The 15,120-nt window shown below is 42.6% G+C and overlaps 1 protein-coding gene across 1 annotated transcript in view; it reads left to right on the top strand.

Moving 5' to 3' along the window:
• Positions 1-7,613: 7,613 nt before the first annotated feature.
• The window catches only part of LAMC2 (laminin subunit gamma 2), a 56,901-nt gene continuing 49,394 nt past the window's right edge, over positions 7,614-15,120 (top strand). The window contains exon 1 of the mRNA XM_079108007.1: positions 7,614-7,777. Within this exon, the coding sequence (XP_078964133.1) occupies positions 7,699-7,777 (79 nt within the window). The 5' untranslated portion in view covers positions 7,614-7,698. The remainder of the gene's footprint in view (positions 7,778-15,120) is intronic.

The raw sequence follows: 15,120 nt of genomic DNA, 5'->3' as shown, positions 1-15,120 counted from the left end.
AGGCAGGGCCAAGGCCTGAGCTCAGAAGACACTCTTGTGCAAATCAGAAAAAAGGATCCTCTCTGGGCAGACCACCTGGAGAACAGGTTTCCTTCCTCCCGACACTTGCAGGTCTGTGCTCGGGTGCAAGGTGTGGCAAGGGAAGCTTTGGCTGTTAGGGCTCTACTGCCGCCCCCACCGGGCCCCCCCTCAGCTGGATGTCCAGGTGACTGGCATGCACCCTCCATCAGGAAGTGTTCGAGCAAGCCCTAAAGCACCCAAATGTAAGATACTCTTAAAATCTGGTCTCTCTTTGTTAAGACACCTGAGAAAGCTTGAGGACCACAGAAGAGCACCAAAATCAACAACAGGATGGGTTCCTAGAAGGTCTGACAATGAGATTTTTCAGCCAGAAAGACGAAGAGCCTTTATAATAAAGTTTCTAAAGACATAAGGGATTGAGGAAAGGGATTCACAATTAAGTACTGATATCAGTATTATACTTCTAATAAAATAAGAGAAAGCTGATTTCACATAGTGAATCAAAAACTCCTAGAAAATATAGATATGTAAGAGCTGGATTACAGATGATAATACCACAGTATCTCAACTAGACAATGTCAGGGAATTCTAGGCTGCATTCCTAAACATTTAAGGTTAGTGTCACAAAGCAGCCCCCTCCAGAATATCAACTGGTGCTTCTGTCAAATACAGTGTAGTTCTGGTAGGGGGACCATGGTCTGTACCAGTGTAGTTCTGGTAGGGGGAGCATGGCATTGACGTGCTGTCCCTTTCAGCGCTGTCTTGGGCCCAGAAGAAAAAGCAACATTGTGGCTGACTTGTTAGACAAGATCTGGTTCTGAGAGTAAATTCATTAAAATAATTTTATCTATAAAGTTCATAGGAATTCTATAGAAAATTCTGACAGGAAAGATTAGAATGCAGACAGTATTAGTCCAGTTTCTTCTAAGATGGAGCTTGAGTCAGGTTTTGAAGGGTTAGAAGATTCAGAATTGCCCTTTCCTTAGAAAATATGGAATTCAGGATTAAGATCTAAAAACAAATCCAAAAACCTTATTGCAAAGGAGATTGTTCTACCTAGAGCTCGAGTAATATGTACCCAGATGTGTGTAAAATTTTTGGCACAGGTCCATTTCAAGCTTACCTAAGGTATAGAAGATGTTATTCAATTCCATAGAAACAACTGTTGCAAAACCAAGTAGCTATATTTTGCTTTTCTAAGTTACGTCTGCAAGTTGTAGTAATGGAGAACTCTGAGAAAAGACATCAGTAGCTTTGATAAAGCAATGGCAAACCTTGTTTTTGTGTGTACTCCTACAATAAAAAGCAGACCATGGAAACAATTGTTCAGATAATTCAAGCCCAAAATATATTCATCTAAAATAGACAAATAGTTGAGGCAAATGTGTCATTTTGGTTGAGACTGTCTGATTGCTACATTAATTCTCCTAAAAATCAATCAAAGTAGGACATGTTGAGGCCATGAGAAAGTTTTAAGCTAGTGAGGAGGGTCTCTAGATTTTTCTGTGATGGTAGTAGCTCTCTCCATAATTGCAATACAGTTGAGCAGTGTACATTTTAACCAAAATCAGACCCAATCTGCAGGCTTCCTGCAAAGAACCACCCAGGAATGTTTGGGGATTTCTGTGTAACCAAGCCCTGGAAAAGTTGAACCCAGGGATATAGCTACTAAATTCTTGAGCTCTTCCAGACTGCTCAGATTCTTTCCATTATGCCCAAAATAACCTCCAATTATTATAAGAAGTTAAACTGAGTTACTTAATAAAGTGTTCTTATACCTGGATTAAGGTATCAGACGAAGAGGAAACCATGTGAGATCTGATGGGATGACGTATAGGACATCGCAGAAGAATGCGAAGTCATACATTGAAGAATATTCCAAGGTAATATGGAAAGGAAAATGTACCCCTAAGAGCTAGACCTGTTTATGGCTGGTCTGCAGGAGAGGGCTCTCTGTAGAATACAGTATGTATAATAAGAACTAGGCAGTTCATATTTTATTTGAGATCCAACTCCAGTTTTTTAGTTGGAGAAGGCATGTTTATCTGGGGAGAGGTTGAATTTGTTTCTATATTGCATCGGAATAACTCTTGAGAGAGGTGTTGGCATGAGTTTGTGAGGGAGCCTGGGTAACCTAAAATGGGAATGTTAGCAGCACCTGCCTGCAGTGTGGCAGTGTGGGATGAGCTTCCTCACCCCTGACCGCTCCCGGCTCTGAGCCGGGCATAGCAGAATATTCAGTACCGCTTGGTGGTCAGTACTGTAATTGTCAAAATTACTATTAGATATTTAGAGTGTGTCCAAAGTTTCCTATTTAAGACAGAGGATTGGACTCTCTGTGCTTGAGTTTTTCAGAGTTACTATTTTAAATGTGAAAGGTGGATATGTTTCAGATTTCAATTTAGAAGCACATTTAGAAACATTGTTTCCTGGACTCATTTCCAGACCTCTGACCTAGGAGTGGCCTCCTCTCTTGCAACTTACCTTGTCCAACCTGACCCCTACCATTGCAATCCAGAGAATTCTCACTGCAGTAAACTCCTTTGCTTCTCTCATTCAAATCTGAACATCTATGGTCCATATATACTGGTGGTTGAGGAATCACAGTCAATAAGCTGTATTTCCCCTACTGATTGACATTTTACAATTGAGCTGACTACCAAATTGTGTCCAAGAGGACACAAAAGCTGAAATTCATATGCCTTTGAGAATCTACTAAACTTCCCAAAGAATCTTTTCCCCCTGTTGTGTTTTCTGTCTGTTTTGTCTTTCTCAGCAGGTGTTCCTCTCCTCATCTGTTGTATTGTTAAGCAAACAATGGATTTGAATATTTCTGTCTGTAATAGCTACACCCAAAAGAGGCAAATGAGGTTGTTCTTTGTGCATTGATTTCCCACCACATCCCTGGCTGGATGTACCCCTCTCCACCACAGAAAAAGCGTCAGCTCATCACTTCAGTTCTGGCCTGACTCCTGTGGCTCTCAGAAGACCAGCTGTGGGCACGCCATATATGTTTCTCTATAACATGGAAGCTTGCCACTGCAGCCAGGGTTTTGCTTCAGTGAGCATGGTTTTTTGGAGTCCAGCCAGCTTAGGAGAATTTATGCTGAGGATCCAGGAAACATTGAACCATTTCCATTTATGGACATTTTCCTTTAACAATTAAGAACAAAAGGGAGTTAAAAAAATTTCTTCCTGACAGCTATATTTTATATTTAAATGTTTAATGCCAATGCTGACAATTAAAACTATCTGGGGAGATTTTTTTAAAGGGCAGGGACCAAAGGCCCAGTTTTTTGCTGGCCTGTGAACAGCCAGTGCTTCAGTTTTTATCACAAGTGAGTTTGGAAGTGGGTGGCATGCCAGACATTCCTTCTGAGAGTTAACTAAGGTAATGATGGAAGTCAAGGCAAAAATCAACATGTATGTCACTTGTAATTCTATTTGGGGGCTTTTGGGAGGAGTGATGACAATTCTGTGAAATGATTTACACAGCATTGTGAAAAGAAAAGTCCCTTGGTGATGATTGAGCTGCAAACACAACAGTGGACCCAGGGGACTTTCAGGGCCTCAGAGCGGATGGCCACGCCCTGTGGGAATGCCCCATGCCTTCCTGGCTCTGTGGCTGGACAGCCTCTGTGGGGAACATGCCAGGGTCACACTCTGGATGAGTGTGGCAACTTTGGGGAAGATGATACAAATATCCAAGTGCTGACTTCCTAGGACAAGTTCAAGATGGGTTTGAAATCTGTGCTCCTAGGCAAACATTCCAGAAAGGCGTCCCTTACCTTTTTTTGGGGGGGGTGCTGGGGATCGAACCCAGGGCTTTGTGCTTACAAGGCAAGCACTCTATCGACTGAGCTATCTCCCCAGCCCCTTACCTTCTGTAAGAGGTTTTAAAGCGGATGTCCTCCTGCAATTCTTGGGTGGGATTTCCGCCTACAGGCCTGAGATGGCAGCTCAGAGCCAGCAGAGCTGGGCTGTCAGGCTGGACTCCTAGCTGGGGCCTTTGTTACAACTCCCACAGTTACTGATGTGTTTTCAGTGGTGACCTGGCCTTTGCGTATTTGATTGAAGTTTTGTTTTATTATTAAATAGGGTGGGGTTTTTTTTTTCTTGTTTTTTAGATTTTTCTTTTTTTTTTCTTCCTTCCTTCCTTTTTTTTTTTTTTTTTTTTGATAACAGTTTACTGAAAAGGTAGAATTAATGTACAATTTTTTTTTACCACAATTATATTTCAGACTCTTTCTTTTATCTCTAAAAAGTATCCAGATGCCCCATCACCACTGGTAAACAAGGATCTGCTTTCTTTCCTTGTAGTTTTTTTTTTTTTTTTTTCCTTTTCTAGACTTTCATATAAATGGACTCACATAGAATCTAGTCTTTTTTGTCTGGCTTCTTTCACTTAGCACAATGGCTTGAGTCATCTTTTTGAAACTATATCAGTAGTTTACTCCTTTTATTGCTGAGTAGTACCAAGTTGATTTTTGTCTAGATTTGAAGAAAAAAAGATGTATTAGGGTCATACAGGAAAACAAATAGATTTTTGTTTTTTTGACAAGCATGCTAATTAAAGTTAATCCTAAGAATATAAAACCCATTTTACCTTTACATTTTATCTGAAACCTAAGATCCCAACTGACTTTGTTCTAAATGAAATTTTAAATACAAAATTTTAACATGTTAAACAAAAAAATCTGTGTGTGAAGGGAATTTCCATATAGATAGCAAAAGTATAAATTTATTAATAACTCCCAAGTAATTGTTGATAATCTGGAAATCAATCTGGGTTAGGTCAACAGTTCCATAGATATTTAAAATTATGATTAATCAATTAAAAGAAGGCTTGAAATGAAAATCCCATCTTTCTTAAATGTTATTTGTTAGTAATTATAACAAAGAAAAACTGGTGCTTAGTGATAATAATTATAACAACATCACTAATATTAACAAAAATAAAAATTATATTTGTGTAGTGTATAGTAGGTGCTTGATGTTTTCTGAGCATTATATAGGTCATTGACTTATTTAATTTTCCCAACAATATGGTGTTTTATTATTATCCCTATTTTACAGATGAAGAACTGAGGCTCAGGGAAAACTAAGCAATCTGCCTTATAGGATGAAGTCAGGATTTGGCACTGGGAATCTACAGCAAGCTTAATTCTAATAATGCACCAGAAAAGATTTCTTAAAGTAGTAAAGGAGGTTGGGATTGTCCATGACGAGGTGGTGGATGAAGCCACAGCAGGAGTTACACAGGTTGCTTAGATGTGCGAAGGGGCCCAGAATAAGGCAAAGAGGTAGGAGCTGAGAAAAACTGGAGAGTGCCTGTCCAAGACACTTGCATTTTACAAAATGGTTTAAAATCCTGTGCCATTCACACAAGAGAAGCTTCGGGTTGGTCCAGACCCAGAGGACCTGCTGTTGATTGGCTGCCCTGGTCCAGTTGACCTCTGGGGTCTTTTCAGAGCTAATAGCTTGAGAAAATCAGAAGTACTTGTTTAAAGTCATTTTGACTTTGGTTTATGGGTGTATGCCAGTCATCCACAATCTGGCCATCTTGTAGTAACTGTCAATAAATAACCTTTGATTGCACGTTCAATTTATTCAGTACAGTGAATTTGTCTTTCTTTATGATGCTTTTTAATCTAAGAAAAATTTATGAACTGTGGAGCCAGATTGCCTGATTTTGGATCTTGGCTTTGCCACTTTGAGTGTGTTACACTACTTTCCCATGCCTGTGTTTTCTCATCTGTGAAATGGGGCAGTTAATAGGATTATTCTGAAGGTTAAAAGGTTAATATGTGTAAAGGTTTATAACTGTGACTGACAAATAGTAGCATTACCTCTGGGTTCAACATTATTATTATCACTGTCCACAAATGATAATAGATGAAAATATCTGCTCCAACTTTCAAGATATGAGAAACTATAACGATCTGTGTTAAAATGAAATTTATCTTCAAGACTCCATTTTGCAGGGCCCTGTTCTTTTTTCTGCAGAACGCTTGAGCATTGCACACCCTGGATGTGTAGACCTGCAAGGAGCACAGTACTCAGGCATGGGGACTCGGTCTCACCTGGCACCAGCTACTGGAAGGGGAAATTCTAGACACCTGGTCTATGGGAACTGAAATGTTAGCAGTAACTGGACACTGAGTTTCAAGATCCTGGGCAGAGTAGAAGAGAATCAAGTCTGGGATGAGAAAATTGAAATTTCCTTTCTATTCCTCATTTTTTGTGATGGAGATTTTAGAGTGGGTGCCAACCAGTTTGCAGGAACTTTCCCTGCCCCTGCTGTTCTTTGGTGCTGTATTCAGATCCTGCTTATGCCTGAAAGTCTAGTTGGTGCTCCATAATCTGTAGAAAGCCATCTGCAGCTGTCCCAGTCAGCCCACATGGGTTTCAATTATGTGCATGAACTGAAATGCTTACACCTCCTACAAAAATGTATGGATGGATGGACTGAATTGTTAGTTGTTTAGACTGTTGTCCACAGACCGATCTAGAGAACAGTCATTCGTTTATTCAGTGCACAGGTATTTATCGGGAGCCTTTGTGGGCCTTGGAGATTGGGAACAAGAGTAGTTGTTTTAAACAGATTGTGTATATGTACATGTGTATATATAAACTCCAGTAGCTTTTAAGTCTCCAGCAGGAAGCAAAGCTTTCTCTTTGACATCTCTCTCTCTCTCTCTCTCTGAATTAATGCCTCCCCAAGAGAAGGGATGGTATAGAGACTACCAAGATTTGCAGTTTTCTAGATATTATTTCACCTCGCACAGTGGATTTGGATGATGCTCACAGCTGGTCTCAAGAAACATTTTCCATTGGGAACATGGACGGAAAGTAGCATGAGAAATATATTCTGAGATGTTAAAGGAATATGAAATCTGATCCTCCTTCCTGTTCAGTTGAACAGAACATTTATTGGGCATTGGATGTGAGCTAATCACAGTCCTAGTGTTCAGGGTTGCAAAGTGTGATAGTTTTCCCAGGGAGGGGTCCTGTCAACCGGTGACCTGATAAGTTGCTAGCCCAGGGGCTGAAGAGTTAGGGAGGCCCAGGCGAGGAACCTTGGTCCAGCCTGGTGATGGTGGAGAAATGGGGTCTTGGCAGAATGTGTGGGCTGGGGTACTGCTGCTGTATTTCAGAGAGAGGTGACCTCCTTGGGAGGGTGGAGCGGTTCGGGTTGGCTCTCTGGAGCTGATCAGTCTTCCCTGGTGTCTTAGACCAAAGCCCTAAAAGGGCTGCTGGCTTACTTCTGAGTCTGTGCACGTGAGACGGGCCTCCCAGTTTGAGGAGGGAGGTGCTGCTCTGTACCTCTGTGAATTCTGCCGCGACCACCCGGGAGGAGGGCTCTTGCGCATTCTAGGGGCGGATCCCGGCCGCTGTCTGCGCCACGCCCTGGCCGGCCAGGTGTGCGCTGCTCCTGCGGGAGGCGAGGGGGGAGCGCGCTTACAGCCCGTGCGCTGTTTGTCTGCCTCGCAGGGCTGGGTCCTCCTTGTTCACAGGTGAGTCACGCCCTGAAACACAGGCTCTCTTCCTGTCAGGACTGAGTCAGGTAGAAGAGTCGATAAAACCACCTGATCGAGGAAAAGGAAGGCACAGCGCAGCGCGGAGGACTCCCAGCCGGCGGCGAGGCGAGGCGCCTGCAGCGACCCCCGCCCGGCCATGCCCGCGCTCTGGCTCCGCTGCTGCCTCTGCGTCTCGCTGCTCCTGCCCGCGGCCCGGGCCACCTCCAGGAGGGAAGGTGAGTCGGCTTCCGCGACAGCCCTGGCTGTGACCCTGCCTCTCTCTGCAGACCGTCAGGGCTGAGCACCCCCGAGGATTCCCACCGTGTCAAGAACTTCTCTAGGGCCCCTTCTCCCCCATATGGGCTCCTCCAGAGACCGGTGTAAAATAACACGAATACGAGAAAAAGCCCGATTTAAAAAGTGGGTTTTCCTTATTTTTAAAATGTTTCTTCTTGATTCCTCTTTTTCCGCCAAGAGGCCCCTGTTTAATCAGTAATATGGATAGGAGTTGCCTTCCCAGGGTGTGTTTTTATTAATGGGATTTGGGTGGGAATTTTTCCATGACTTAGGAACATCACAAAGATTGGAAAGGAACTTTTTCAGTCATTGTGTAATTCATGTTCCACTTTTGGGATGGAAAATGCTTTAACTTTCGTATAAGATTACTTTTTATAATTTTTCATGCTTTATTCACTTAACAGGTATTTATAGGCACCTATGTCATGTCATTTCATCTTATCTAGGGCACCCAGTGGCTGTCATGCCATGAGAAGTTACGTTCACATAAACAAAACTTTTTGAGAACCTAGCAACTGTTGACTGTATGCGTCTCTCAGACCACATATAACACATAACGGTGTTTTCTCGCTATCCATGATATTGTCCTGTGGAATCACCCTGAGTTTTCGCACTTATATTGCTTCCTGATGACACTTCGATAATCATTTCAGTAGATCCATAGCCAAGAGCCATTCCATACCATGTATTGATTTCTAAAGTCCTTTTTTTTTTTTTAACCCCCCTAAAATAGTCTTGGATGAACTTTCACCCTGTCCTCCTCACTACTATTTTAAAAATCATGTGTGAGCTAGGTGTGGTGATGCATGCCTGTAATCCCAGCTGCTTGGGAGTCTGAGGCAGGAGAGTGGTAAGTTTGAAGCCAGCCTGGGCAATTTAGCAAGACCCTGTCTCAAAATATTAAAAAGGCTGGGAATGTGACTCAGTGGTGCCACACCTAGCATGCATGACGCTCTAGGCTTGGTCCCAGTACCACAAAAATAATTGATTTAATTAATTTTAAAAAAACTACAAATGATTGCTATATGCACAAAAAGTACAGTTGTGAAATAATGAATATGTGCATTGGTTTGACTTTAGTAACCATTTCACCATGTATAAGTATTCTGAAACATCTTGTGGTATAATTTAAATATATACAATTAAGATTTTTTTAAATGTATGAAAATGGCCACGAAGGGTAGGTTCCCTTAGGGTTAGGATAATAGTTGAAGCCTAGTAGAAAACACAAAAGTAGGAATAGTTTCTGAATATTAGAATTAAAAGGAACAGCTTATGGATCAACTACTTAGAATCCCTTGATTTAAAAAGTAAGAATTGGGAAGTGGATTTGCTCCAGGGCACACAGAGAGCCATTGTCAGAGGTGGAGCTGGCCTTAGATCCAGCAGTTCTTAGACTGGACCATTTTGACCACATTATAAAGGTGAAGGAACAAGGTACACACACGCGCACATACACACACACACATACACATTTTTTAACCTGATAGATAATTATTGAAGTGAATTTCCCCTTGGCTATAGTTGAACGTATATGTGTATGTTAGTGTTAGATTACAAAAATAAATATGTAGACTGCTATGGACGGTTTAATAACATGAGACTCCCTAGCACAAAGCTGGGACTCTCCCTTGGCAGGAACTGCTTCTGAGAATCCCATGTAGACGCGAAGTTAGAAGCAATGTTCGGGCTCATTTTCTGCCTTTCTCTTACCTTGGAGGCTGTCTGCTTAAGATATTATGCTCCCTCCTCAAAAGGTTTCATTTGGGTGCTCTGTGAGAATGTGAACTCTTTGGTGTTAGGGAAGAGAGCTCAGACTTTTCCATTCATGGCATGCTGGAATGTGCTGGAAGTTGGACTGAAAGTTTGGTACCTGCCCCATTCCAGAGGGCCCTGCATCTGAGGGTCTTGTGGACTGTACACCCATGGAAGCTGAAGCTACTTACTGGCTGTTCTGCTGCAGGTCAAGTTGTAGTAGCAGATGTGGCCTGCAAGACTTTCAGGGCTGGTCTCAATAAAAACTTTGGAGTCAGCCTCACCTGACTAAAAATTTGACCTATTCACTTCCTAGTTCCTTGTTATTACCAGGAACTGCTTGGTGTCTGCTTCTTCGCCTGGTGAGTGGAAGCAGTAGCACTGTGCAGCCTTGTAGGGTTGTTGAGAGGACGGAAGGTTATTGTGAATGACCTTCGAATGTCTGGCACCACATTTCTTTAAAATGTCTGCAGCCAGCAGGACACGTACAATGAAGTTAATGCCAGAGATCAGCAAGAATAGTAGGGGCTCCACCTCAGGAGCTCGTGGTGTGAGAGGACATGGCCTGCACTCCAGTGGTCAGGACCAGAATTCCAAGGGGGCGGCATGGCTGGAGAAGGAGGGAGGAGACAGGAGTGAGATGAGAAATGAAGCCGTGGATCTGGCTGTGAAGGGCCTTTTGTGCCCAGGCCATGCAGTTAGGCTGGTGCCCTGAGGGATCTGTTTTTGGAAGGTCACTCACTTAAGGGCTTGAAGGATGGAATGGAGTGAGGAGAGCCAAATAAATGGCCCCTGCAGTAATTCAGGTGAGAGATGATGGGGGATTTCATCATGGTGGAGGAAACAGCAGGAAGAAACAGATTACAGAAACACTGAAAAGGTAAGATCTAAAGAATTTGGCAATCCAGAAAGTGTGCGTTAAGGCTACGAGTAAGGGGAAATTGTGAGAAATGAGGAAGAGTCTGGGTGGATCCAGGGCTTTAGTTTGTGTGAACGGCTAGGCGGCAGTTCCACGAAAGGAAATGAAGGTTGTAAAAGGGGATCAGATGTAAAAGGGGGACAAGGTCGGGCAGCGAGTGGAGAGGAGGAATGAGTTCCTAAGGAGCTCTGCTGAGTCTGAGATGCCAGTGAAGATGGCCACCGTCCCCCAAAGAGTCAAGTTATGATTTTAGAAATTTCGAAGAGAAATTTGAGAGCCCACAGGTGGAAAGCAAAGCCTTGGGCACACATGAGGCTACCTGGGATGTAGAGGTAAATGAGCTGGACGCCTATAAAGGAGGTCGAGCAACAATGCAGAACAGGAAGCAGCACTGAGGCCGGGGAGCATCAGAGGACCAGGGCTCCGAGAGTCAGAGGAGGAATTTCAACAGCGTTGGTGTAATAACTGGCATCAGATGTCCAAATGTGTCTGTGCAGAAACGGTGACTAAAATGACACTATTGGACCTGCCATCAGGTAAATCTAAAGCAATTTTTCGTTAAGATTGGTGAATACATAATTTGTGGTTATTATAGATCATTAATCCGGCTTGATACTAGAAAAGAGTTGCTGTGGAGAGTAGAGAGGATTCCTGGGAAGGTGTGTGCTCCCTCGTAGATCCTGGTATTTAAACAGTTGAAGTGCTATGGTGTTGTGCACAAAAGTGCAGGCTCTGGAGTCAGATGGGTCAAACCCCGTCATTGACCATTGTGGGACATTTTCCTTGAGACTTGGGCAAACTTCTTCATGTATTCTCAGTTTCTGTTTCTCTAAAACGACGATGACAAATTATTGTGATTGTTACTTGGAAAGCACTTTGCACAGTACCTGGTAAGCACCCAGCAAGTCCCCAGTGCTCTTACTGTTAGGACTACCCAACAGTATGCGTGTCAGCAGATTGCCTTCTGGGTTTCAAGCGGTGAAGTCTTTGAAGGGGTTTGTGTCAATCAGCTTTCCTTTATTGTAACAAAATACCTGAGATGATCAACTTAAAAAGAGGAGATATTTATTTGGACTTGAGTTTTAGAGATTTCAGTCCTTGTTGATTCTTCTGTTTTTGGGGCTTGTGTCAAATTTGTGGTATAGAAAACTGTTCACCTTATGGTGAGTGGGGAGAGGGGAAGAAGGAGAGAGAGAGAGAGAGAGAGAGAGAGAGAGAGAGGAGAGAGAGGAGAGAGAGAGAGAGAGAGAGAGAGAGAGAGAGATCCCACAATCTCTTTCAGAGGCTCTGCCCCAGTGACCTAAGACCTCCCACTCAGCCCTACCTCCCTTCCAGTAGCACCGTGAGCTGGCGATCATGCCTTCGACATACTGGGTCTTTGGAAGACATTGCAGAACAAACTATAGCAAGACTTTTATTTACTCTAACTTTCCTTAGTCCAAGAATTGTAACTAGGAGCCTTTCTATTCAGGTTAAAACAAACCCCAATTTTTACTCAATAACACAAGCGCAATACCTGATGAAGAACCCAAAGCAGATTGAGGTTCCCAGATCAGACTTCATGTCATTCCTTCTTGCCTTTTGTCACTCACAGACCTCATCATACAAATTCATCAAATTGGTCACTCTTTAGGATAAGCCCTAAAGGTGGTGTTTCACTTTCTAATGGAAAGGTCTGCTCTCAAAATAGTTTTGGCCAACTTGGTTTTGAAAACAGTTTACAATATAGATGTAGTAGTAAAATGTCTGTTAATATTTAACTTAGTAAATTAGCCACACATACCTATTTAAAGTCGTGTCATTTATAGAATAAATACTAACACATGAGCATTGACTTGTTCACACTTCATGAAGTAACTACATTTGCTCTTTCCGTTCACATTTGTCATTCCTAAAGCCACTTTGATAGTTTCTCACGCTAAGCTAGATGACTTGAGATACATTCCTAAATCTCTTTTGGATACTGTTACTGGAAAGCATGCAATTTTCAAAACTTTGGAAAAGTTTAAAAATTATACTAAAGTGCCCATTGTGATCTTCACAGCATATCATCTTGAACTTATTTATGACAATCTCAGCACTCAGGAGAGTGGGATAATGCCCAACTATCAACTGTGTTGATAGCTTGACCTCTTTCTTACTGAGTACCCAGTACACTGATGGAGGACATTTAGCTTAACATGTCTTCCTCAAGCAACACTTAAGTAATTGGGAAAGTGCCCTGTAATATGTGAAATTCTAAAAGGACTTAAAAGTGGTCTCTTATCCCCTTGAGGGATAATTTTGGTAGAACAAAAACCTCTACCTTATATTTAAGCACAGTCAGTAAACAGGAATATGGAATTGGGTTGGAGCGTGAGCTGGAAATTCCTATGTAGGCATAAATTTGGGATATCCTAAACCCGGGGCAGCCACTGGTTAGCTGCACTGGTCCAAGAAACTGAGGAGAATATTGACATGTGATCAGTGTTTATGGGAAGGTCAGTATGAAGTCAAATCACTGAGGCAATGCTGGGAACATGCTTCCTATTTAAGTTCTTGTGGCTCACCCATGTGGACATTTGTTTTTCCTGGAAAAATTTGCAAGGACAAGACTTGAATCATGTATTACAGAACAGTGTAGAAACAGGAGCTCTACTGATACCAAGAACACTCTAATTTAGTTGCAAATTAAGCCTAGTAGATTCCTGAATCTTTCCTGGGGCTGTGTTCTAATATAATCCCCAGATAGATGACGCAATATTTGAATCATATGCAAGGCCAAAAGCTGTCTCCTAATGTCTGAGGGTGACTCTGTGTCTGTATATGTCTCTCCCCACTGGACAAACATTTACTTGTTTATGTCACAGTGATGAAAGTAAGGGCTGATCAACGTAAGGGCTTGAATCTTTCCTTTCTGTCCTATCAGAGGAGAGTTGGTCAGTCCATATGCTGGACTTCTTCAGGACTTGCAGACCATTTATAGAATTCCAGCTGTGTCTTTTCCAGACCTTATTTTTACTAATTGTGGGAATATGAATTTCCACCTTTGAAAAAAAAGTCAAGTTGTTGCCAAATCATTTCCCACTACTAACTTAAAAAGTAGACAAATTATCCAAATGTTCAGTTACACTTGTATGGAACATTTCTTATAAAAAGGCTTACATTTTGCCACTTTTTTCTCTTACCACACATTTTAAAACTAAAATGAGAGTAGATCTTGAGGGTTCTCTGCAAGAGCCTCTGGTTTTATAAATGAGGAAGATGATACCCAGGGAGGTACATTGACTGCCTAGATTCTCAATGGGTCGCAGCAGAGCTGGGTTCCAGTCGGGGTACCACTTTCACAGATGGGAATTCCAGGCACTGGAGGTCTGTCCCAGGCTTCAGTTACCTGTCAGATGTTCTTTTGCCACAATAACTCCTTGGCTTATTTCTCATTCTTATTGTGTATTTTCACTTAAATTCATTCTCAGTCTTCATGGAATCTTGACCTTTTGTAAGAACATCTCCTTTGTCTCTAGCTGGGACATCACATCCTATTTTTAGGGGTGGGGAGTGTGTGGGGAATTGAACCTCAGGGGTACTTGACCACTCAGCCACATCCCCAGCCCTATTTTGTATTTTATTTAGAGACAGGGTCTCACTGAGTTGCTTGTTGCCTCGCCATTGCTGAGGCTGGCTTTGAACTTGCAATCCTCCTGTCTCAGCCTCCCAAGCCACTGAAATTACAGGCGTGTGCCACTGTGCCTAGCCCTGTCCTTAATCTCCACTTCTGCATTTAAGTCAAACATAGTGACCATTTTTTCCCCTAAAAATATCAGAGAACAACGAGTTAAAACCAAGCTCAGCTCTAGTTTGTGGGCCTTGGGCCCTTGACAAGAATACAGAGTTCAGATTACCAAGTGTCTTTTCTTTGTTCAACTCTGTTGTTAGATTATCACGCAGCTTGGAACGGACCAAGTGGCTCAGATAAACAGTAGGACGGTCATGGGACGATAACCCTCCTTTCTGTTTTACTAGTCATTGTTTTCTGAGTCTGTGCATGTGAAGCTGTGTCTAGAGGTTATTTTCCTCTTCCTCCTGGAGACTACTGGAGTCTTGCAGGAGCAGTTCAGTTTCATGGCCAGAATGTTGACCTCATAATCTTTGCACCTACTACTATTTCACATGACTGCCTACTTTGCTCTTTTTAAGAGGGGATTCCCAGTGTTTAAAGATCATTTCTCGGGTCCAACAGTAGTCTGAGCCTGCTACTGTGGCCTCATCTAGGAGTCCGTACCATGGTAGGAGCGGGGTCTTCACATGCTGAGGTCTGTGAGGGACCAGAGGCAAGGTCACAGCTGACAGGGCTGAGAAGTGGCCGCAGAGAAGCAGCACATTTGTCCCACAGAGATGCAGGATGGCTTGCTTCCTCTCCCGGGTGCAGACTTGTGGTTCAGGCTCTACATGGGATGTCTGTTGCTTCTCTCCACAGATGTCCACGGAGAAGAAGTGGACTCTTCATCAAAGTCTTGATGGCTTTGGCTTAGAGTTGAAAAAATGGTCCAAATTTTGTTATTCAGAATTGCCCAAGTGCTTAGAGAACCAAGCTTGCTCATTCCTCTCTTGATGACCAAGTTCCCAAGA

The sequence above is a fragment of the Sciurus vulgaris genome (assembly GCF_902686455.1).
Source record: "Sciurus vulgaris genome assembly, chromosome: 12".
In the NCBI taxonomy this organism is placed as follows: Eukaryota; Metazoa; Chordata; class Mammalia; order Rodentia; family Sciuridae; genus Sciurus; species Sciurus vulgaris.
The sequence above is the reverse complement of the archived record's forward strand: the minus strand, read 5'-3'. Positions and strand labels throughout refer to the sequence as shown.